We start from the raw sequence: 25,501 nt of genomic DNA, 5'->3' as shown, positions 1-25,501 counted from the left end.
GAAGATGATTTATTGATGAACAGAATGTACAAAGGTGTTTGGTGGTCTGTCTCTCTGCAGAACGGAGCTCCAGCTGTGAAACAGATTAGAGCAGGACCCCTCAGAGCCTAGATGCTGGTGATGGAGATGAAGGTGACTTGAATGAAGCTTGAGTGATGAGAGGTGGAACTGGGCAGGAGGTGCTTTGCACAAAGGCGTCTATGAAGGAGAATGACAGATGCACAGTGAGATTTAAAGTACGCAGCATGAATGGTGATTGGCCTGGAGAAGGCCGGGAGAATGTGATTGGACCAGACCAGTGATGACACAAACAGCTTGACAGTGGAAGTGATAAAGCTTAGATTCAGCCGGCAGCACCTGGACAGATGTGAGACCATAGATCTTTGTTATTGAACTTACACAGAAGCTTTATTTCAGAGCATGAACTTTTTTACTCTTAGTTGAGTAACACGAGTATCTGTACTTCTACTTAAATACAGAACGTCTGCACTTTTGCCACCTCTGCTTTTTAGTAGCTCCAGGAATGAGAACAGAAAAGACATGCATACATACATTGACAAAAAGTGTAGTGGATTTATGAACATTATCGTGGCTCAAGAGTTGGCAGTTCATCTTGTAATTGGAAGGTTGCCTCTGTCATCCAACTCATGGTAGTCTAAGGAGCTGCTTAGGTTTACCTCACATGTGAGATCATGTGCCTTGGAGAGCATTATGGACAGGAAAGTTTCAGGTCCATGAGGTGAGCATATTCTGGATGTGCAGAGATCACCTTATGCAAGTAGAGCACAAACCTGCATGTGACTGCTGCCTGGATGTTACCTCATCCATAAGTATTAAAGGATGGACATAAACTTCCTGTCAGAAATGACTGAAGGTCCTGTGGGAAGTTTTCATCAATAAGTACAGTATATGTATAGCAGTGGAACAGAAGCTGTTGTGGTCTTCTTGTCCTCATGTGCCAAGCTACCATTTTATCTTTCTCTCCACCTTTTACTCTTTATTTCTTTCTTTCCTGTGTGTGTGTGTGTGTGTGTAGAGGTGGAGCCTCCTCCTGTATGGGCTCAAATTGTGGTCATAAATATTTTGTACTTGTAAATCAGAATGCATATATTTGTGCATCTGTAGATAAGAATTTGTGTGCGCGTAAAAATATTTACACAAGTTACAAATTCTGTTTGTTAAGATCTGGTTACAGATACAAAGCAAAAAAACACGTGTGAAACTCTGCACTCAAGTTTCAACTTACAAGTACGAATTTTGACCCGATTTTTCTTCCTTTCAGCTGATTGGTCAATGTCATGTCAATCACAAATTTAACTATCCAATCAGAGAACAGATGGGTTTGGCTGTCGGAGGGACGCTTTACTGAGCTGCAGGTCCTTGAAGGGTAATACAGTGAGAAAATAAAACAGGCGGGAATTTCAGCTCTGACTCGATCTTTTTTCTACTTTCAACAGAAAATGTTATTTTCAGTATTAAGTGACATCATCCTCACTATAATCTGTTACTCACTGTGTCACCGTGAAGAATATATTTATACTGTAAAAAAGAAAAGCTAGAAAAACACTTTCATTAATTACACGTGAGCTGTTTCTTCTTTTCACAACAGAGTTTTTTCCTTTTTTTATTCACACTGATGCTTCTTTGTGAATAACTCAAAAACAACTGAAGTAATGCAGGTTCATTATAACCAAAACTCCAGACTGACAGCAAAACATGATGTTAGAAAATGGAAAATCCACAGCAGGGAAAGTTCAGGAAGGTTTCTTCATGCTTCACAGGCTGCTCAGCAGAGGATGATTTAAAGATGTGTGTGAAATGGAGTGTTACGATTGGTCAGAAAATGTGATGAATGTTAACTTTTTATAAAGAAAGACAACACATTTAGTCTTTTCATTAAAATATATAAATATTAAGTTGATTAAAAATCAAAGCTAACACTATGCCAGCTTCTAGCTTTGCTTGACAGGTGTAGAAAAAACCTGATGATTGACACGAACTCCCAGAAAACTTAAAAGTCAACCAAACACATCCAAACTTTGAGCCCAAAAACAGCCGTAAACCTGTGTGGTTATTATAGTAAACACTGCAGTCTTTTCTCTGTATGTGTTACTTTATAAATAGATTTATTGTGAGCAACACGAATGTTAACAGATGGAGATCTTTGCTGAAGCACACTGATCACTACATTCAGATTGCTGTCTTTAACAGTCTCATCATTTTTCTTTCCTTCGTTCTGTGAGAATTTCTCCAAAATAATGTGTTGATCGCAGTTATTGACTGTCTGATATAATAAGTAGCTTTGTTTTAATTGTGCACGGCTCGTCTGTGTCACTGTTTCACAGAACAGCATCATCAAGATGTGGCGATAACCAAATTGTCCAGCAGGTGTCGCTGTGGAGATGGTGTCAGATTGTTTTGAAGCCTGGCTTTGCCCATCACTACTCTTTAGCCTTTGGGCATATTTATTTAACATAAAGAGCAGAGTCCATCTTCATCTACATACAGCGCCCCACCATCATGGTGAGAGCCCATAACAAACATAGTAATGATGTCACAACAAGTTGTACCGTAAAGTCTCAACCAAAGTTCCCCCTGTGACATGAAGAGTAAGGGCTTCAACACGTATAATAATTTCACTTAACAAAAACTGAAGCTTTCAAGTCCTGTTATGATGAGGTGATGAAGATGTTCTGCTGTACTGATCAGCAGAGTATCAGTTATCTCTGCTCTGTGGATGAACATAAAGGCCACGACTGAAGTTTACATGAAACTGTAAACTTCTGTAAGCTCGAAATGTTTGTTAAAGATTTGTTTTGATGTATTTGTGTGTTGTTTCTCTTACACTTCACAGACCTTCCTTTATCACACAGACTTTATTTATCATTTTGCAAAGAAAATGTCTGCACTTATATTTCCATTTATATGTCAAAAAGGGTTTTTTAGAAGATTTCTTACACACTTACAAAAACGTTAGTAATTTAAATGGACTGTTTGTTTGGTTTTGATGATGTCATCTTTTAAATTCTTAAATTGGAGTTTCCATTATGAATAAGTTACTTGGTAATTAGTCTGATTTATTGGAGACAGTTGTTCCCATGTCTTATTCCAAAAGTGTCAGAAGGAAGTAAGATTACAAAATATTGTGATATTAAGTACAAAGTTTCTTCATTATAACTCCATATATTTTACTGAAGTGTTTGAAATTCCTGGGTGTTGCCTGCCAAATATCACAGGCTACGTCCACACGTACATGGGTATTTTTGAAAACACCGATTTTTCTGTGCGTTTGGGCCTTTTGTCCACACTAAACTGCGTTTTGGGTCACTGAAAAAGGAGATTTTTAAAAAGTCCTGCCAGAGTGGAGATTTTCAAAAACTCAGTTTTAGCGTTTAGGTGTGGACGAGAAAAACTGAGGAAACGCAACGTTAAATGTGTGCGCCTTTTTTTGACATCACGCTGTGCGCCACGTTATTGTTTCGGGAAGATGAATTTGTACAATGGCGGACTTAGACAAAAGTTACTGATAATTTTACTCTCTGAAGTTTTAACAGGCTTACATATACACACAGTTACTGTCCCTCCATTTCAAAAGACAGTTGTCACAGTGAACTCTGGACGTGGCTTCTAAATTCTACACAGACACTCTCACAACCTAAATCCCGACGCCAACCACGTCGTCGGTTTTGGACTAGACCGGGTCGGACCACCGCTTGGTGGGACAATTTTGAAAGCGAGACGGTTCTTCCAGAAGAATGGCGAGAGAACATTTTTGCATGTCGAGCTCGTCACTTTTGGCTCTCTGTCAGCCACTTCATCCACACATCGAAGGCCAAACAAACAAAATGAGTTTGCCCGTTAGTGTTGTAAAAAAAGGTGAATGCACACTTTATTATTTAGCTGATGAGGGGAGGTTACGAAGGACTGCAAACGCTTTCGGTCTATCAAGGCAAGTGGTGTCAAAAATAGTAAGACAAGTATGTACGGCAGTTACTGTTCACTTGGGCCCTGTGTTTATACAGTTACCACTCACAGAGTCCAAAGTCGAGGAACTTGTAGCGGGTTTTACCGAGCCTATGGAATTCTTCAGTGTATTGGTGCTGTGGATGGGACCCATGTGGAAAAAAAGCAACCATCCACAAATTCTATGGACTATATTAACAGGAAGGGGAGGTTTTCTATTAACATGCAAGCCAACAGTGACTACAGGTAGTTAATTTATTAATGTCGTGGTGAAATAACCAGGCAGTGTACACGACGCACCTATTTTTGCAAATTCCATGCTGAACACACATTTGAAAAGTGGCATGATTCCTTCTTCCAAAAAAAAAAAAAAAATTGTGGAATATGAGGTGATTCCAGTTTTTCTTATTGGGGATCCAGCATACCCATTTCTTCCTTACCTAATGAAAGAGCACGCAAACGGGGGAAGCACTGCTCAGGAACAGTATGTTGGACTATGCTTATGTCGAGCTCGAATGGTCATTGAATGTGCTTTTGGCAGACTGAAAGCACGGCTTGGAGCATTGCAAAGGTCAATGGACATTAATCTAAATGAACTTCTCCTTGTCCCCATATACTCCGTATATGCCTGTTTTGTGCTCCATAACTACTGTGAGGCCAACAAGGACATGATGGATGAGAATATAGTCACTGAAGTAATTCAGCAGGACAAGGACAAGCAGCCACACAGACTTACCACAGAGCTGACTGCATGACATCAGAAGGGAAGAGGGTCAGGAGAGTCCTTACTGAATTCCTCGATCCATAAAAAGGATTTCTCTTCTATTGTAGGACACCGTCATATCTACAGAAACTAGAAGTCAGGGAGTGTGACACTTCACAATCTGTGCACTGTGATCCTGAACATGTTCAAAAAGCAAGTGGCTCCTTACCTTAAGTTAAATGTTGTTTACAGAGAATAAGACCTTTTATTAACATGTTGTATGCATTTTGTCACCCATGTAAAAAAATTCAGTTCATTTCTTTACTGAATAAACTCTGGAGAGAGCCAGTGAGACAAAATCCAAAATACTGTCTTTAGTTAACATTTTTAAAGAAGAAGCCACTTGAAAACTTACACAAAAGTAGCTGCCTTTGAAAAAAAGAAACAAACTTCTCAGAAGTAGGAAATCTTAAAATGCAAAAAAAGAAACAAAAAAAACAACATTTTCACTGTTTTAACATGGAGCATAATGAAAATAAATTCAAATGATAAATAAAACGTACAGATGCGGCCCAAACAGCCTCCAACATAAGTTATTTATTTCCCAGCATAAGTAATGATGCAGATTATTTCAAATATCATCCTGCTCGTGCTCACGTGAAGGAAAACTGCCCTGTTCCCTGCAGAGGTAAGGTTGGGCTAGGTGTGCTGCTTGGCCGCTCAGTTATTATAATATCTTGGGTGGAAATGTGCCAGGTACAGTGTGTACACCACATGTGCCCACCATGGTATGGTGGCAGGTTGAAAGGCTGTGGTGGTGGATGACTCGTCTTAGCATTAAAAATCCATCTGCAATTGAACTTGTAAGTCGATCAAGACTGACTGATAATTTACTGCAATGTTCAGAAACTCGCCTCTCAGATGTCTCCATTATATCCTGAATTCTTTTCTTCATCTGTGTGTCCACCTCTGCAACATTCAGCAGCTGTGTCTCAGTTGAAAGTCTTCTTTTAAGGCTGTCCTGTCTGTGGTAGAATAAAATAATGAAAAACAAATTAACCACAATAAATGTTAAAATAGATCAGTGGTGGAATACCAAGATTATTATTTACTGAAGTGTTGTACTTAAATATTTTAAGTGTTCTCTTTCCGTATACGTTCAACTCTACAACATTTTTGAGGGAGGGACTCAACACCAACACAGTTATACTGCAGATTCAGATGAATATTAATCTGTCATTATGATGACTTTGCATAGGTTAAGCTACACAGTAGTTAAAGAAATGAAGCTGAGCTGCGTCTTTACCAGGTCAAACTTAAAGGTGATAAAGGCATCTATAATTGAGCTACTGAAATAAAGTAGGACATTCATTTATACATGTATGGTGGGCTAACCTTATTATCATAATCACTTTTAAAAAGCGATATTTACGCCATACTTACATGATGTCTTCGCTCCTTCACCACAGAAGTGGACAAATCGCTGTCCTCAGACTGTGGTTGATCAGACACATCTGACACTTCCACAGTCGAGATGTCAGGTGCAGATGAAGTGGATGCAGAATCCAAATGATGAGAAGCTGTGTCAACATCTGCTGTTTCTATAGCTGACTGAATGGCAGTCATCGGTGGCGAGCCACCCCATATCTGTTCACACAGCTGGAAGTACAGTAGGACCACTCTGCCAACTGGCGTTTTCGACCGGAGTCTACGCTTGCCTATATTTCCCCATTTTTAGCCTTCAGCTTGGTGGTGATGATGGCCCTGGTTATGTCCTCCTTGCGATGAGAAAATTCTTGTGACATTTCAAACGGGTATGGCTCTAAAAAAAGATGGTGAATGTCGGCGTATTTCCCCTGACAAGTCTCCCAGTCCACGTTTTCTTGTGTTTTTGCTGTTTTATGTTCCAGTGTGATATTGAGGAATAATTCCACCTCGCTGTCTGTCTACATGTACGACTCAGTTCTGCTTCTATGCGCCATCATTGGCTTTCAGGCTTCTGCACCATGGCTGCTGGGTGACCCCACGTCAAACCACGTCAGATCAATCATTTCGCCACAGTGTCAGGGTTGGTTGAAGGAGGACCCAAATGCGAAACGTTCTGAATGGAAAAAGTGTGTTTATTTACAAGAAGCTATGAAACAGTGCCAACAATCCACAGTGTTCCCAATTCCCAGGCCGTGATTCCTCTCCTTGATATGTGGTGAAGTTTTGTCCTCCTTGGTGCCTATGTACACAGTGTGCTGCTCCTTCCACACGTTTCTGCATTTGACCTAGGAACGAGAGACGCCACATTTAATACAGTCCTATCCACCGTCCAACAAAAAACTTCCACAGGAGATAACAGAAACCACGACCATAGAGCAGAAGAACTAAATATGATCCTAGCATAACAATCCCACGCCGACTGCTGCTCCACTGCTCTGTTAAGTAGGGCTCCTTGATTAGGCACATCGGCAACATGTGAGTGATTAATCCCAGGTGTGGCTGGCTCAAAGACGGGAGACTCTCCAGGCCTGGTGTGGCAGAAAAACCAACATATCACAGCACAAGCACAAACACACACTCACTCCAACTCGTACACAGGGAAACGAGGGACCAGGAGAAGATCACACCAACCAACAACCAAAAGCATTCCAGAAGACAAATGAAACTAATAAATATTCATCAAACCCAAAAACAACACATCATCCCTGGTTGGCAGAGCCAGGCCCATGGCACTTACAGATGATGACACTTACAGATGATGACACTTACAGATGCCTTTTCAAGAGCAACAGATGCAGGAACTCTCAGAGACACAGAAATGGACCTTCCCTGTCGAGCGCTGGGAGAAAAACTCCTGCTCATCCCCTCACTTGGCGCTTCCCCGTTAACCCACTAGATGGCAGGTTTGCCATTAGAAGATCAGGAATAGACCCATTCATTGAAACGTTGATCCCATTACTTACAGAACAAATGACTCTGACCTGTCATATAACAAACTTATAAAAAACATGCCTCAGAAATACCCGTGAGACAGAATACGTACTATCAGACACTTGCATGGAGAAACCTTATGAATATCAGCGCTCACACACTCACGTGTGCACGCAGGTACTTACAGACTCACACTATCTTGGGTGGCTGCTGCCTCAACATATCAAGCATTATCGATTTTGTGTACTGCTTAAAAAGATTCAGCATTTATTATTTACTGTTACCCAGTGTTGGGCAAGTTTGAAAAAGTAATTAATTATAGTTACTAGTTACTTCTTCAAAAAAGTAACTGAGTTAGTAACTGAGTTACAATATTCTAAAAATAATTAATTGCTTGAAAAGTAACTATTGTGTTGTAACTATTGTCAAAGGGGAACAGAAAAGCAACAAGGATGGAACAACAGTCTTATTCTGATCATCCAGACAGATTCACTGAAAGGTCTCAGGTCCTGAGTAGAGAGAGTCTGACTGGACGTTGTTACTGGGAGGTGGAGTGGAGAGGGAGAGGAGTTTATGTAGCAGTCTCATACAAGAATATCAGCAGAGGAGGACGGGGTAATGAATGTGGATTTGGACGTAATGAAAAATCTTGGGCATTAGATTATCACAACAACAGTTATACATTTTGGTACAACAACATCCAAACTCGTGTCTCAGGTCCTCGTTCCTCCAGAGTAGGAGTGTACCTGGATCACAGAGCAGGTATTTTGTCCTTCTACAGCGTCTCTGAAACCATGACTCTCCTCCACAGAGTCCAGACCACATTCACTCAGCCGCTCTATGCTGGACTGAGGCTTTACAATAATGTATTTATAATCTCTTCTGGGATGTGGGTTGAAAACTCTGCTGAGTTGACGAAACTGAAGTAGACTGAAGTCTTTCATATTGTGGGTTTAAATCTGTATTTTAGTTTCATTTTATTTTCTCTCCATCATTTCTGCACAGAGATCAGCTGTCAGTCAAACATTATGGGTGGTACCTCCACATCTTCTAGTTGTTCTCTTGATGTTTCTGAGTTTTTAAAGGAGATCTTTCCTGTGACTGTTTATGGAGGCTATCACTGCTCATCATCATTTTGATTTACTAAAATATTTCTCCACATGAAAATGTAAACTTCTCTATCCTCTAAATGTTTCTGGAATATTTGTATTGAAAAATGTCGACATTTCTCTTCATGAGTATGGCAGACCGTGTGTGTGTGTTTGTGTTTGTTTTTGTCAAAATCATCAAACAAATGAGGAAAAACTGTGATTTTAATGAATGAATTCATATATTGTGTTGATGTTTTATTGTGTGAATAAACTGGAAGGTTTGACTATAAATCAAACTTTGAACAAAGTCTTTTCTTCTCTCTTCATTCCAGGATCTCACTCAAATCTGATGCAGAAAATATGAAACTAATCTGAGAGAATAACTGAAGCAGTTTTCCTCCTGAAGCATCACAAAGTTCAGAGTTCATGTTTAGAGCAGAAGATTCAGCAGTCGCTCTGTGACCTTTCAACTTTCTTCACTAAAACAGCTTCATTACAGAGAAACAAGTCACATTTTCTTCATGTTCTTAAGTCCTTTAAAATGTGTTTAATGGTCCTTGAATGCAGCATCAGTGTCGCAGGTTTAAAAGGTCACTTTCTGTTGTGTTCAAAGATTTCCTTCAGATATGGTCTTTAATCAGTAAAGCCAGTGATACAGCAGTGTCATTAGCTGTGTTATTGGCACCAGGCTGTGTTTATGTATGTATTTAATTCTGTCTGAGGATGTCTTCAGCATGAAATGATCATTTGCTCAGCTGCTATGTCTCATCTCTTATCAGACATTGGTTGGAACAGAGTTTTGTTGCTGACCATCTGACAAGAGGGTGAAGAAAAGCTTCAGGCTTCATTTGGACACTATGTTGGACAGAAGTCTCCACAAAAATGACTCAGAAACACAAATATTATTAATGAAAGTCCAAATGTCAAAAAGGGGTCATACATGATCCTGAGAAATGTCCTTGAACATTTGAACATGAGTCAGAGGGTTGTCAGGTTTCTACACTGCATCGTGGCATCAAGCCTGAGATGTCTGTGTAAACAAGTATGGAGGACACAAATGCACAGACGCAGTCGAGCTGTTTACTGCTGATGAGGAAGGAAAATAGTCTGTTGGATATTAAAGCAGCATTTATTAGAGTAAGAACAGATACTTGTGTCCTTCATTTGATCCCCGTCAATTTACAGAAGACTTAAGGACCCTTTGACTTCTAACATACAGCTGCATGTTTACAATTTTATTATTTATTTATTTCTAGCAAAGTGAGACTTTACTGATTAAAGACATATAATCAGACATATTACTGTTACTCTCTGAAAAAGACTCACATAAAGCAGATTTATCACAAGCAAACATCAAGACACATCCTTCATGGTTTAAAGTTGCAGTGGGACTCTTTCGCCATCTGGTGGTTGTAACAGTTATGACAACTGTTCCTGCATATAGGGAGTGCAGAATTATTAGGAAAGTTGTATTTTTGAGGAATAATTTTATTATTGAACAACAACCATGTTCTCAATGAACCCAAAAAACTCATTAATATCAAAGCTGAATGTTTTTGGAAGTAGTTTTTAGTTTGTTTTTAGTTTTAGCTATTTTAGGGGGATATCTGTGTGTGCAGGTGACTATTACTGTGCATAATTATTAGGCAACTTAACAAAAAACAAATATATACCCATTTCAATTATTTATTTTTACCAGTGAAACCAATATAACATCTCCACATTCACAAATATACATTTCTGACATTCAAAAACAAAAACAAATCAGCGACCAATATAGCCACCTTTCTTTGCAAGGACACTCAAAAGCCTGCCATCCATGGATTCTGTCAGTGTTTTGATCTGTTCACCATCAACATTGCGTGCAGAAGCAACCACAGCCTCCCAGACACCGTTCAGAGAGGTGTACTGTTTTCCCTCCTTGTAAATCTCACATTTGATGATGGACCACAGGTTCTCAATGGGGTTCAGATCAGGTGAACAAGGTGGCCATGTCATTAGTTTTTCTTCTTTTATACCCTTTCTTGCCAGCCACGCTGTGGAGTACTTGGACGCGTGTGATGGAGCATTGTCCTGCATGAAAATCATGTTTTTCTTGAAGGATGCAGACTTCTTCCTGTACCACTGCTTGAAGAAGGTGTCTTCCAGAAACTGGCAGTAGGACTGGGAGTTGAGTCCAGTCCCAGTAGGACTGGGAGTTGAGCTGCATTTACTCCTTATGCAGCATAAGGAGTAAATACAGAATATTAACCAAAGTTGTGATTAAAACACCTTTTACAAATGCACAAAAAAACCCAAAAAAGAAGTCTTTCTACCTTCTGCAAAGTTCATCGCCCCAGAAAAGACAAGAGCAGCAAATTCTCCGACACTGAAACCTGCAGCAGCGACACACATCTCAATGGCCTGTGTACAGCAGGAAACAAGTCAAAAAAAATAAAAATAAAAATGTAACAGCCTCCCGATTATGACCGATATATCATTTATATCACTGATACATCCGTAACTGAAATTAACTCAGAACAATTTGTTTATTTTTTTAAATGGTCATTCAGAATCAGAAGATTATTTACGTGGTGTTTTTGGTGGGAGTGAAACAACAATCTACTGATAAAAACAATAAAAACAAGATGTGATAATAAGAAATAACCACTGTTGGAAGCCTTATTTACTCTATCGCCTTAATCAGGTGCAGTAATTAAAGCTGAAATGAGAAACTTTGCATTTGAAAGATGCTCTTCTACTGGGCGCTCAAAATGCTTTCTTACAACAAGCATCATTCATCCACACCTTCATACATAATGTGCGCACATTTTAAATATAAATTAATATTACTGTAGCAGTATTTTTTTATTTTTATTAAAAAGATAAAATGGCCACATTTAAGAAGGCAGGACCTGCAGTTATTGTCCTTTTTCCAGACATTTATCTGGCACTTACTTTGGGGTTTTCTTGGTTGAGTCTCTCCACAGCAGCCAGGGAGGTGACAAACACCGCCGGCTGACAGTGAACCGTTTTCTGCAGGTCAAATTCAAATTCAAATTTTATTTGTCACGTACACAGTCATACACAGTACGATATACAGTGAAATGCTTAGACAACTGCTCGTGACCTAAAGAAAAAAAGTGACAGTGACACATGAAAGGCAGTCGCGTTTTAATCAGTAGAGATGAAAGAGCAAACCATGTACCGTAGTTTTGATTTATTTATTTTTAGCACAACACCAGAACAACCCCACGTGCCCATAATTTGCAGTACTTCAGAAAAAAAGGAGTGAACATAAAAGGGAGTAAAATGTTGTGTCAGGTAATTTCAAATGCAGCATTTCTATCACCTCAACAAACACTAACTGTGTCACAGTGTGTTGCTAGCTAAAGCTCCACTTGCTGTATTTCACAGGAAGAGAAAGAGTGAGAGCTAACTTCACTCAGAGATATAGAAAGAAAGAGAAAGAAACCAGGCTGTATTTAAAGGTAAGGACTGCTTAGTGATATTTGATAAAATGTAATTGTATTTTAACAGGGACATAAAGTGCTTGTCTTACTCCCTTCTTCTAGCTCGAAATTACTTGCCAAGTGGTAAGGACCGTTCATGGTCACACGGTGAGAACATTGGTGTTGACTATGAAGAGATATGGTCAGACAGGGGAGGGGCCAGTCAGATTTATCAACTCAACCTCCTTAAAGCATGGAGAGAGGCTGAAACCAATCTCTGGTGAGCCCAGTTAAGGAAAGAGATGAGTTGGTGCCTGAGATGCCAAATTCCAACATCCTCATTCCCGCCATTGAGATAACACTCTCACACAGGCCCAGAGAGCAGATGTTGCTGCATTGCAGATGTGTTATACCCCCTGCCCAGCCGAATGACTCTCAAAAAGAAAATTTTGCAGAAAATCAATGTGATCGCTTGGATCACTGGAATTATCATCTTGATATCTCTTGTCCTTCTTTCATTTCAGACGTCTTGAAAACAAGTTTTAACAAAGTCCTGGAGAAGTGCCCAATGCTGGAGGACCTCCTGCTTTACCCCTGGCTCAGATAAACTCCTCTCTGACACAAACACACACGCATACTGAATTCACATCTTTCCATACAAATGTGATACAGTAACCAACTTTCTTTCTTTCAGAAAAAAAGAAAATTGGGAGATTCAAAATTTTCCTCACAGTAATGTTTGCATCAGTCTATCAGATGAATCCCCTCCAAGTCCAATATTTACATCAGTTACAGTGATAATGCTTGGTGTCTACTTTCAGCCACCGCAGTAGAATGCCAGGAATGAATCTCATTGAAATTGTAGTTGCATTTGCTATTTAATTTAATTGTCATGGATGATACACAGACAACCCAACAGCAAACAGAGGAAAACAATGGGCTTAAATACACAGAGGGATAAATGAGGGAATAAGACACAGGATGAGAGCACAGCTGCGAGAAATCACAAACAACAAGACCATGGGGAAGGAAAACTGAAAACACTAACATAGTCTAAGGAGCTTAGAAAGAAAACGTCTGGACTTCTTTAAGTTGCTTGAAGACGTTCAAGCAAAGTTTAAGTTCTTTTCATCCGAGAAGGTGAAACATCTTCAAGCAACTTCAAGTCCAGACGCTTTCTTTCCAAACTCCTTAGACTACGATGACCTAGATGACTGAGAACCTTCACAGACATGAAAACACTAACATAGCACACAAGACTATCAAAGTAAAACAGCAAACAAGAGACTTTTACAAAGACACAGAGTTGACACAGAGACATGACTGACTGGGGAGAAATTGGGGAACATGGAAACAAGAGTGACTAGACATGACACGTGGGACACAGGGGCAAGGCAAAGTAACAGAAACCTAAAGCCTAAGAATATAACACAAGAAGAAAACAATAAAGAGAACCAAAAACATACATAAGAATAATCAATGAATATAAATGAACAAACACAAAACACTGGGTCACAGACTCAGTACCATGACAGTTAAATGTACATAATAAATACTTTAAATCAGATGACAATGTAGCTGACACTGTGTTTATTAGTGTGTGGTCAACCACAAATCTTCATACTGTCATCCATACATGAGGTCTTTATACAAATGATGAAAGATAATGAAAGAAACTGTTTAATTGATGTGAAATGATTGAATTATATGAAATATCATGGCTTTGTCTGCCAGTGTTTTTCTGTAAACTACTTTGAACTACTGGCAGTCAGTGAAGTCACTGAAAGGCAAGATTCTATGTTGTGTTGCCGTAGTTTCCAGAGTTTACTTATAAAGCTCACTAACAGAATTCAGTTAGAAAAGTCAAGCATTTGAAGGGCGCACATTTGAAGGAATATTAACTCAATATTAACTCATTACGGTTTACATTTTCGAGTTTAAAAGTTCTCCGAAATTACAATGAAAAAGGAAACAAGAAAAATTACCACTCCAGCCGATAAGAAAGATTCAGGAGATCAAGGTAAGTAAAATAATAAAATCAAATCCTGGTAAAATCCAAATCCTAGAAATGTTGACACTGTGTGAATCATTTTTGGAGCAATTGAATCATATGTTTGATTGAAAATAGCTTTAATACAAGATGTCTAATCAAAGAAAGGTTACCGGTCTTTTGGTAAAATAATGTAATAAGTTTATTCTTGGACTCAACAGTAAAAACAGACCAACAAGTGTCATCAAGATCTAAGACTTAGTAAACCTAGTATCAATTCGCACTGGTCAGTTTTTTTATCCCAAGAATAAACTTGTGATAATTTAAGCAAAAGCAATTTCAAATTCTTTGCCAAACTGCTTCCAGTCCTGATGTCGGGGACTCTTTTTCACCACTGTGTTGTTGTCGTTTATAGATTGTAAGAGCAGGACTGCTAAAAGAAAGGCCAGTCCTGAAAAGAAGACCCCAATAAAAAGGAGGAGGGTCGCTGAGCAGGCTGGTCCTTCCACCAGCTCAGATGTGGTCAGAGGAGTGAAGCGCAAGGTTGTGCAAGATGAAGAGGGCACAACAAAGAAAGCAAAGAAGGCTAAACTTCTCGACCATATGAGCGGTGACAAGGAGCAAGCATCCTCCTCGTTGGACTCTGGTAAAGGTAGGCTAATTAGTTGAATAAGGGGGTAGATTAAGTGTGGTTGCTAGGTTTAAGATATTAGTGTTTAGTGTTTGTGTCTATCATCCAGTGAGCTGATGTGCTTTTGGTGTTTTCCACATCTCCAGACTTGAACAACAAACAGGTGTGCGCAAAAAATGGCAAAAGAAAGGCCGCGGGAGACAACAGAGAGTCACCCAAGAAAAAAAAAAGGAATGTGGACCAGGACAAAAAATCAGTGGCAGACCAAAAACGTAAGTAGCAAGCAGCTTGGGTTTTATATTCAGGGGAAGGGCAAAAGGAACATTTAGGCTACAGAGGAGAGTAATTTGTGTCACAGCTGTAATAAAACAAGATTTGTTGTTTTGTCTGTTCAGGTGAATTCCAAGCCAGATATGTGGAGGAGCACCAGCTCGGAGAAGGAGGCTGCGGAGCAGTGTTTGCTGGCTACCGGATAGAAGATCGTTTTCCAGTAAGTGTTCAGATGATGGTAGTAAGACAGGCAGTAACGCAGATAATGGATAATATCGTAAACTGAGACGTCTGCTGTGTTTCCACCTTTCATTATGTCATACTGAGGAAATGCTCACCAATGCTCTGTGTCTTCTAGGTTGCCATCAAACACATTCCCAAAAATAAAGTCTACTGCAAAGTGGCGGTAAGCGTCCAACACTTGAATTAGTTTTACATTACTGGATTGAATGCGGCGTTCCTCATCATCCACTTTGTTGTAATATTTCAGGATGAAAGCGGGAAGAAGCTCTCAGTGGAAGTGGCCATTATGGTTAAACTTGCAGGTGAAGCAGAAGGGTCAGTGGGAATATCTGCACCTGTGTCCTTGCTGGAGTGGTTCGACCTTGGCAAAGAGCTGATCCTGGTGCTGGAGAGACCTGTCCCCGCTGTGGACCTGCAAAAATACAAAGCAGAAAATGGAAGAACTTTATCAGAGGACAAGGCCAAGGTAGGTTGACTGGGAGAGCCTTAGACTGTACAGCATTCAATCAAGGCAGAAAAGCATTAACTCATTATTGTGTTTTTCATCTTTTCCAGGTCATTCTGAAGCAACTAGTTGATGCTGTAAAGGAACTTGAGGATAAACACATCTTTCATCGGGACATCAAGGGAGAAAACATTCTGATTGAGACCGGCTCAGATGTGCCTCGAGTTCGCATCATTGACTTTGGACTGAGCTGCTTTGTTAAGCAGCGATCTCTGTATCGCATCTTCTATGGTAACATATTCTGCTCCTGCTTTTCACAGATGTAACAATTTGTGTCTTTTGTTTTAGAAGAAATTGCAATTGTGTCTGTTTGTTAGGCACGCCTCTTCACACCCCTCCCGAGTGGTACAGGAGGAGCTGCTACAGGTGTGGACCCACCACGGTGTGGCAAATGGGAGTGGTGTTGTATGAAGCGCTTCATGCACGGGACTTTAGTACCGAGAGGTTCCTCACAAAGAAACTGAGCATCAAAAAGCGTCTGTCCACAGGTAAGAAAACTTCACACTTCCAGATTCACTGATGCCTTGGATCACTAGAACTATCATCTTCATCTTTTTGATCTTTTCTTTCTTTCAAGAATGCCGGAATTTCTTGGACGCATGTTTAACTACAGTCCCGGAGAAGCGCCCAACACTGGAGGAGCTCCAGCTTCACCCCTGGCTAAGATAACACACACAAACACACAATTCACACCTTATCATATAAGTATGATACATTGTAGTAACTTCCTTTCTTTTTTCTGTTGGACAGGAATAGATAGAATGGGTCAATCTTAAAAAATAAATAAATAAAAATTTAGCTTTTTTGGAGTTCCTGTAACCCCTCCAGCCATCCCAGGAAAGGGGATCTCTCTTTGAATGGGCTTTCCCGAGGTTTCTTCCCATCGATCTGGCCCCCTGGGGAGTTTTTCCTCGTCTTCATAGAGAGCTTGGGCTGGGTCAGGAGCTCCATCAAAACTGTCTTTATTTGATGACTTTAATGTCATCAAATAAAGATGTGTTTGACTTAAAGTAAAATTTGATCAAAATAAAACTTGTTTAATTCATCTTTGCTGAGGATTCTCCTTCATTACTATTTTGTTTTGTTTTTTTGTTTTGTTTTTTTTTTACCCATGGTGCATTTTGACAAATAAGAAAACTGAATCAGGTTAAAGTGTGCACAAAGACAGTCACACTGCAAATGATCTGAAGACTTGCATCTGTTGCTCTAACCCCCAACTAGTTTAGACAGATTTCCTGGTTCTACCAGAGGTTTTTTCCTTCAAGAAGGGAGTTTTTCCTTCCCACTGTTGCTGAGTGTTTGCTCATAGTGGGTTGTAAAAGCATAAAAGTTAATAAGAGGCATTCGTAGCAGAGTTATCACAGCGGGAACTATATAGCTTAAATGTACAATTTCTACAGGACGAATTATAACTTCATTATGTATAAAAGCTCCTGTGGATAATTACTCCTATTTGTAACTTTACACAAGAGAAAGTTTGCTGTCACACTATTTATAACAGGTTGGATTTTGTCCTCTGAGTTGAGCCTTTGGTTGCAGTTTATTGAAGAATTTCCTCTAAAGTAGCTGTTGATAAAGATTTAAAGTCCTGTTTATATACAGAAATATGCTTTAGTTCATGTTTTTTTACATGTCTGCCTCAGTGGATCAGTAGAAGATCTGGCACAGGAAACTAGATGATGAAAAAAGGGTACGAATACACATATATATCTATATCTATATAGATACAGATATATATACACACACACACACACAGGTTGCAACGTAGTATTTTCATTTTTTCTTAGCATTTCTTTAACGTCTTGGTGCAAAAGAATACCTGCATTTGTGTGTAAAGAAATGTTACATATATACTAAAAACAGTTGGAAAAAAGAACTACAAATTTGGAAAGGAATTTATTCATGTTCTTACTCATAGATGGAGTACATGGTTTAAAAAACACTGAGGAAACAGATATGAGGCGGCTGTATCAACATAAAAACATTAATACAGTTAAAAATGAATAAAAAGTTGCACGCTTAAACTTATTTCTCTACAGTTTGTACAATTAATCCATGTAACAATAGGTTCTCTCTTAATATAGTAGTTAATTAAAATATCTTTACATAAAAATACATTTTTAAGTACTCTCCGGTGGAAGTCTGTTGTGGCTTATGTTTCTAAATGACACAACCATAAAGCAGCCCACAGAATATACAAATATGTCTTTGATAAGTGAATGGTGGCTCCCACAATGGCCTGTTAAGTTATTGCAAAAATAATTTACTGCATAATATGTCAGATTAGAACATGTTATAAGCACAAAACTGAAGGGGAAACAATAAAAACAAAAATTAAAAAACAAATACTAAATTAAGTTAAAGGATATTTCTTACTATACTATATAATTGTATAATGTTGCGTTTGATTGCAAAAGAAAACCCACCAAGAAAAAAAGAAAGAAAGAAAAAGAGAGAATAGAGTTTGATTTATTCAAAACACATTCTTTTCTTTTATTTAAGCTGTAGCGAGATTCAAATGGACAAAAGAGAAAGAAAAATATTACAGATTTGTTTTATTAATCATGACTAAACTTTATTATACACAACTCTAAATTTCAGTTGGTCTTAGTCAGATGTGTTTTTAATTAAATCCTGCAACACTGTGCTCGCTGCCATCACTTTATATCTTAGTGTGCAATTCAAATATATACTTATTACAATATTTTTCCCCCTTAACTCTCAACTCGCGTTTTTAAAATGTCTGTGATCATATTTGTCCGTTGACTTCTGTCTGGGCCTCGAACGATTCATCAGACAGGTTGGCAGCCTCCAACTGATGCTCCAGACTTTCATCATCGCCTCTATTCTGATCAACTCTTATCTTAAACTTAGTGATGAACTCATTACTGGCCAGCGCGCCCTCCTTTTTAGGGCATGTGGGCTTTGATAACAGCCGGCTTTCCAGTCGCTCTGCAAAGAAAATTCACAACACATTTCTTATTTGGTAAGCTTGTTAACAAATTTTAGTTCAGTTTTGCTGAAAGTTATAGCATGCATCAGGTAAGAAGCAATTGGTTTTTAAAAAGCATATACATTCCCCAAAACATTTTTATTATGTGCATTTTGGAGAATAAAAGATTGTACACAATTTCCCTTTTTAAAGTAAAAAGATTATTAAGTCTAATTCTTACTTATTCAGTAGATTAAAGTATTGAAACATCATTATTCATAAAATATGCACATTACAAAATTAAAGTTATTCAAAAATTACTCAAGTACTTACTCCAATACTCACATTATTCAAGTAAATTTAATTTTTGCCAATGTAATGTCACATAAAATCTTAATCTGAATAAGGGATTTGAACCCCACTGTCACGGCCAGGGGATCAGCAGGCCGCTGACTAGTAGTGTTCTCTCTCTTGCTCTCTCTCTCTCTCTTGCTCTCTCTCTCGCTCTCTCGCCAGGGCGGAACTCATGGTGGGTTCACGCCCTCGGCCCACGCCCCTCTGAAGAGGAAACACCTGGGCCTCATCAGTGCAGCCAGCATTTAAGCCAGGGAGTGGCTTCTACTCATCGCTGGATCGTTGTGTGTGACTCGCGTCAGTGCAGCCCGGCTCTGAGCAAGTTCTCTTTTGCTTCCCTGTGCAAAACCTCTAACGTGTGTTTCCTTCTGTACATAGATCCCCTGGACCCGACTCTGCATTCCCCGAGCGGATTCCCTTTTTGTGTGAGTGTTTGGAGAGAGAGTCAGAAGAGGAGCAAGTGTCTTTTCCCTACCTGGATTTCCCCGGAGCCTTTTCCCTGTCACCGCTTTGTATATAGCACTATCCCCTGCACTGTTTGTATGTACACCTGGTGGAACTGTAATAAATACTGACTGTGCCTCTGAGTCCTGCGTGTGAGTCCTCAAGCGAACCGTGACACCCACACAGATGAGAGCTTAGCAGTGAAGCTCTCTCTTAAAATTTGAGTTATAAAGTCAGAAGTTATCACTGACAGAGATCCATGTTCTTTTAACATAAGAAAGAATATTTGCTGTATTGACATTAATCCAAGCCCTTAAAACGCCATTTTGGATTAAGCATTTCCTTTTAGAAAAGTCTTCAATGAGCAGGAAGCTCCAGTACTGAAAAAGAAGCCAACATCAACTGCTAAACGTGCTAAAAGTAAGTAAGTCCCCGTAGACTCCTATGATCAAAACACATACAGTATAAAAGTTATAGGTTACAGATCTGAAAAGTAAAACAAATGTCAAAGTGCAAAAAGACTTATGGTCCCATAGAAGTCTATTCCATTTGCCTGGAATTAGGTGAACACCTTTGTGACAAATTTAATGGCTCAGTCATTTGTTTCATGTCATATTTAATAAAAGACTGACATGGTGGCATGTTGAATTGTCCATTTTGCACATATTTGGTCATTCTAAGCGTCAGAAGGGGAAAGATCATTCTGGGAATGCCTACTGGCGAAGGACGTGTGACTGACAAGTCCAGTGTGTGAAGTTTAACTACAGTCTAAGGAGCTTGGAAAGAAAAGCATCTGGACTTCTTTAAGTTTCTTGAAGATGTTTCACCTCTCATCTGAGAAGCTTCTTCAGTTCAGAATTTCTTCAGAGAACTGAAGAAGCTTCTTGAATGAGAGGTGAAACGCTCTTCAAGAAACTTAAAGAAGTCCAGATGCTTTTCTTTCCAAGCTCCTTAGACTACGATGACCTGAACGACTGAGAACCTTAACAGACAGTTCTTCCCTTCATTCATCATGACTGATTTCAAAACACCAAGATGGCAGTCGTGAAAACACTCATCTTGAGTCTTCATGGGACTACGGTGAGATCAGTTATGCCTCTTATGATGCTGTCCCAGACTTCAAAGCAGTATAAAACATGTTTGCAGCCTGTAACAACTGTGCATGCGGTTATTTTTCGTTTTAAGATTTCCGTGTTTAAATCATAATAAGATTTAGTTTTCATTTTAATTAACTTGAGGTGAGTCAGATTCTTTCATTCAAGTCACTGAATGAATCTCTTGACATGTTTGGGGGTAGGTGCCTTTTGTAGCATTTTAATGCAATTATCTGACAGATTATATGGTCTACACTGTTATTAACTATACTAACACTCTGTTCCAGAAGTCTGTGCTGCAAAGAGGCAAAGTGAATACGGCACCTGCAGGAGTAATGGGGGTCATCAGTCGGTTCAGCTGGATGTTCCAGTGCCGTACATGTTGACTGGCATTCCTCAGCCTCTCCTGAACCTCCTGGAAACAAAAATCATGCAGGCATCCTCATCAGTGTTGTTTTAGAAGAGCACTAAATAAGATGCTGCTCACAAAGCCAGTCAAAACAAACTTGTTCACCTCCAGACGCTGGTGGCTTCTTTGGCGAGATGCCTGCAGATCCTGGAGCTCCTGAGAGGCAGAGTTGAGGGCTGAGGGGGTGTCCTCATCGGGACTGCCATCTGACAGCTCCTGTATGGGGCTGAGGTTTTGCATTGTACGTTGCTGCTCCTGGAGGAGCTGGAAATGTTTCCTCTTTTCATCTTCAGCCTGCAGCAACCTGAAGGAGGGGAAAAAGGGAAGAAGCAACTGAAAATGTTAATACTTCTCATGGATATATCAGATCTCCATCACAAATAAAATAAGTTAGAAATCCATTGTTACCGCTCAAGCTCCAGTCTGGCTCTCTCCTCCTCCAGCTGAGCCTGGATCTCCATATTAAGGGCAACTTCCAGCTGCTGCTGTGTCAGCTCCAGCTCCCTGATCCTCTTCTTCTGTTGTTCAGCCTCCTTTTCCTTCACCTGCATCTCAGCCTGCATGCTGTCTTTTATCTATGCACACACACAGCTACATAAACAGATGCACCAACAGAGCGGTATAAACTGACCTATTCCTGAATCACCTTTTCCTGGTCTGTCATAACCATTTTTCCAAATCATTAAAGACTAGGTGTGAATTTTATAATGACAGTCAACATTTTGCTGCAGTTCTCAAAGATCAAAGTCAAGGAGAAAAGACTCTGTACATAATTGGTGTCAAGTGGAAAACTTTTTTTTTACCATCTCAGCCTCTTTCAGCTGTCTTTCCAGTTCCATCTGCACCTCCCTCTGCTTCCTCCGCTCTCTCTCCTCTGCCTCCCTTCGAGTTTCCAGTTCCCGTGCATGCTGTGAAACAGATGAAAGAGCCATTGTTTGGTTTGTGTTTTCACCTCTATCCAGCAGGTACACCAACAGTCCAGCATAGAGCGGCTGAGTGAATGTGGTCTGGACTCTGTGGAGGAGAGTCATGGTTTCAGAGACGCTGTAGAACATAGGTGTCAAACTCTGGCCCGTGGGCCAAATTTGGCCCGCAGCCTACTTACATTTGGCCCGCGAATACATACCAAATTACTATCAGAGCTGGCCTACTGGTATTATACAGCTAATATATATATTGTTTAGTATTAAGCTTTGCTTGTTCCATATTCAGTTTTTCAGCAAAACGTGTTTGAGTCCATAAGAAAAGATTCATTCTTATATCTGGAGGAATAAATATATTTCAATAAATATTAACGTTAGCCCGCGACTTTGTTCCAGTTTTGAATTTTGGCCCACTGTGTATTTGAGTTTGACACCCCTGCTCTAAAAGAACAATAAATGTTTTTCCACAAAAAAGCAAAACCAAAGGCTCTGAGCCTGGCCTTTTAACGGCTTCACCTACTTTGGAGTTTTTTAAAAACTTCAATACTAGCGTTTTATCTTTCCTGACTTTGTTTAACTTTACTTTTAAATAACCCTTTAATCTCTGGGAAATAATAAAATCATCTTCAGTTTTAGTTTTTTCTTGAGCAAAATACATAGAAGACAGCAGATGCATCCAATAAATTTCTCCCGAGTAGGCTGACTCAGTCAAAAAGGCTCACTGTCTGGTGATATATCTTAATCTCGTGTGGTTTTACATTGCTGTAAAAGCTTTATTACTACAGATATCTAATAAAAAAACAAAACTGCTGTCACAGCCACTACAAACACAGACTTACATTGAGTTCTATGATCCAGAGCATGGTGATGAACAAGAGGTCAAAGGTGACAAAGAGGCAGAAAGTCCTCCTCACATCCGAGATGCATTTCTTCTCTCCGATGTCGTACGCCTCCAATCTCACAGAAACGGCCGGGGAGTTGACAGACCCCATGCCTGTTCTGACAGGGATCTGTGAGTAGCTACCGCTGCTGCTGCCTCCACCACGTCGGCCTTCCATCGCTGGCCACCCCACCTGGGCAGGGCTGGCCCCACCTACTGGTCAATTTTAGGAAAGAGTCAGAGGTGGAAGATCATTGGAGCTGGAAGCGAGGCTGGTGTTGGTGATGTGGAGTCACTGTGTGGAGGTTAAAAGCATCACTGCATCTGTAGAAAAGAAGATGAAGAAGGTAAAGAAATGGCAATCTCCTCTCAGGGAGTAAACCTCAGCGATTTTCTAAAGCATCTAAGTCTTTGTAGACATAATAAAAATTCTGACAATCGTCTGCTTCTTTTTTTGAACAACATAGTAAAGAATAAGCTCCATCAGGCTGTGGATTTACATTGTTGAGTTAGATTTTATAACGATTTGTTCATAATACAAAGCTTTTAGAGATCTTTGGGCTTTGCAGTGCTAAGAGTGTTTATGTTTCTGGTTTCTGAGAGCAGAGCTAAAAACAAAACAAAACAAAACACAAAACAAACAAAAAAACAAGCACAACACAACCCCCCCCCAAAATCAAATTCAAACCACTAGTCATGCACAAAACCAACCATATATATGCAAAGTTGTTGATGCTCTCTGTATGGTTGCCACTCAAACTCTTCACCGTATCTCAAAGACTGAACCCTTCAGGAGAAACTCATTTCTGCTGCTTGCGTCTGTGATTTCTTCACTACTCAACGTTTCTGAGATCTGGAATGCAGATCGACTAGTAAATCAAAACGTTCACCTTCTGGCTCAGTTCTCCCGTCACCACCACAGTCTAGTCCAACACCTGAGGTGTCGGATGTCATCCCAGCCTGTTCACATCCAGCAGTAAACTCTCTACTACATGGTGATTGTTCGGATGAAGCCAACAGAAACACAATGTCTGAAAAAAACGTTGTATTACATCTTTTTCTTCATGTAAACGAACGAAACTTCTCTCAGATCCATCAGTCTTTTCACTTACTCTTGAGTTAATTAATCAATGTTTGCATTTCTTACCATTTCCTGCATGAAGAGATTACAACAGCTGCAACTCATTATTTTACAGTACTGAAGTGAGCAGCTTCAAATTGCTCTTTCACTTATAACTGAGCTTAAATTGGACTTTTCTACTAAAAAAACCCTGTAAAAATCACTGTCACATGACCCAGAAAAAGATTTCCGTTATCATCTAGCTTCAATGACTTTTGGACCTCATACCATTAAACATGTTTACACTGTCTTTGTTTTAAGGAACTGAAACCAGTTGTGCTTTTGCTTTAACTGTCAGCTGCTCTGATACACAGAAAAAAAAGGCAGGATGGAAACGTGATTTGTACAGTCTGGTCCCAGCAGGTTTTCTCTGGTGATGTGGTTTCACAGTCTTGTGACTTTCATGTTTTACATGAATTAGTCTTTTTGGTTCACAAAATGCATCTATTTTAGGGCTTTAGTCAGGTTTAAATGACTGTTAATTACCTGAAAAATAAATCTGTTAAAGAACCATTCAGTCACTTTGTAATGGGACGTATCTTCAGCACAATCGTATGTACTGTGCACCTGAAACTAATATCGTTCACCATTTGGCGCTTCCTTCTCACATGCCAGAGAGCTATTACAGTTACACCGCAGATGGTGTCTAAAACGATTTAACCCTCAACTTCCTAGCAGTTGCATCATTACATTATTTCAGCATTTGCAGTTATTCCAACTGTTTTATTAATCCTTAACATACTTTTCATTTACTTGTTCAACTTTACAAAATGCCAGTCCAAAAAAAAACAACCCAGAAAGTATACGGGACATTGACTGTCATTCAAACCTGAACTTTACCCAGTATTTTCCACATAAATCAGCTAGCACCAACATTAAAACCAATTACATTTGCCACGCTGCAATGGATCCTGGTTTTTATGTGGATGTTGTTTTCACACAGACTGCCCTACTTAAACATTATTACAGCCAAATTACACCTCCCATATGGCAATGGCACTCCCTGACGGCTGCAGCTTCCCTTGGAAGTCTAATGCGTCAGACCGGAGCTTAATTACTCAGGAACAACAACAACAACAACAATAAAAGATAAATCCACATATATATTAGCGTCTGAGTTGCAAGGGCCAGCAGTCAAAGCAATTTTAACTTACATTTTATTTAAACATATGGGATCCCAGCACCACCCTCTCCCCAGCCACCTACTCCACCTCTTCCAAAGTGAAGGTGTGGTATCAGGGTGCTCAGCCCCGCCGTGAGATGTAATGTCTCCAGCACGTCCTGGGTCTGCACCAGCTTACAAAACAAAGAAACAGATTAGAGCTGGGGACCTGTCGCTGTTCTAAATGTCTTTGAGTGGTTACAATTTCCACTGCTTCAAATCTGTTAACTAACAAGTTTTCATTTAAATATGTGTATGAGACTCCAACGTATTTACAAGTAGTAACCTCCAGGTCTGAAAAATTAATCCAGAATGGAAGTGCAAACAACTAACAGGAGCAGTTCCTCTGAAAGACACCAAGGCTGGTGCCAATTCCCGCAGTTAGAGCAACAAATACTGAGGCAGCAGTTTGAACAGGCTTGCCAAAGCTGGACACA

At 39.7% G+C, this 25,501-nt stretch overlaps 2 protein-coding genes across 2 annotated transcripts; one reads left to right on the top strand and one right to left on the bottom strand.

The window, feature by feature from the left end:
• The first annotated feature begins 13,848 nt into the window (after positions 1 to 13,848).
• Positions 13,849 to 16,712, top strand: LOC146368846 (serine/threonine-protein kinase pim-2-like). The gene is made up of 9 exons (XM_084912890.1): positions 13,849 to 14,127; positions 14,513 to 14,749; positions 14,875 to 15,000; positions 15,124 to 15,218; positions 15,357 to 15,404; positions 15,489 to 15,707; positions 15,797 to 15,977; positions 16,064 to 16,234; positions 16,324 to 16,712. Exons 1-9 carry the CDS (start codon positions 14,067 to 14,069, stop codon positions 16,413 to 16,415), a joined length of 1,230 nt encoding a protein of 409 aa, XP_084769016.1. The 5' UTR covers positions 13,849 to 14,066; the 3' UTR covers positions 16,416 to 16,712.
• Positions 16,713 to 18,343: 1,631 nt separating this feature from the next.
• Positions 18,344 to 21,943, bottom strand: LOC146368845 (uncharacterized). The gene is made up of 5 exons (XM_084911216.1): positions 21,783 to 21,943; positions 21,388 to 21,554; positions 21,085 to 21,283; positions 20,895 to 20,985; positions 18,344 to 18,698 (listed from the first exon to the last, which is right to left on the bottom strand). The coding sequence occupies exons 1-5, from the start codon at positions 21,909 to 21,911 to the stop codon at positions 18,496 to 18,498; spliced, it is 789 nt and encodes a 262-aa protein (XP_084767342.1). The 5' UTR covers positions 21,912 to 21,943; the 3' UTR covers positions 18,344 to 18,495.
• Between the last annotated feature and the right edge of the window lie 3,558 nt (positions 21,944 to 25,501).

The sequence above is a fragment of the Perissodus microlepis genome, chromosome 18 (genome assembly GCF_051167445.1).
Source record: "Perissodus microlepis isolate ML-2025 ecotype Zambia chromosome 18, ASM5116744v1, whole genome shotgun sequence".
Classification (NCBI taxonomy): domain Eukaryota; kingdom Metazoa; phylum Chordata; class Actinopteri; order Cichliformes; family Cichlidae; genus Perissodus; species Perissodus microlepis.
The sequence above is the reverse complement of the archived record's forward strand: the minus strand, read 5'-3'. Positions and strand labels throughout refer to the sequence as shown.

Coding starts and splice junctions, on each gene's coding strand:
- LOC146368846 (XM_084912890.1), top strand. CDS start 14,067: ATGAAAAAGGAAACAAGAAAAATTACCACTCCAGCCGATAAGAAAGAT. Junction 14,750..14,874: donor CTCGTTGGACTCTGGTAAAG/GTAGGCTAATTA, acceptor CCACATCTCCAG/ACTTGAACAACAAACAGGTG. Junction 15,405..15,488: donor AAGTCTACTGCAAAGTGGCG/GTAAGCGTCCAA, acceptor GTAATATTTCAG/GATGAAAGCGGGAAGAAGCT.
- LOC146368845 (XM_084911216.1), bottom strand. CDS start 21,911: ATGGCTCTTTCATCTGTTTCACAGCATGCACGGGAACTGGAAACTCGA. Junction 21,555..21,782: donor AGCTGAAAGAGGCTGAGATG/GTAAAAAAAAAG, acceptor GTGTGTGCATAG/ATAAAAGACAGCATGCAGGC. Junction 18,699..20,894: donor GACCCCCATTACTCCTGCAG/GTGCCGTATTCA, acceptor TTTTCTTTGCAG/AGCGACTGGAAAGCCGGCTG.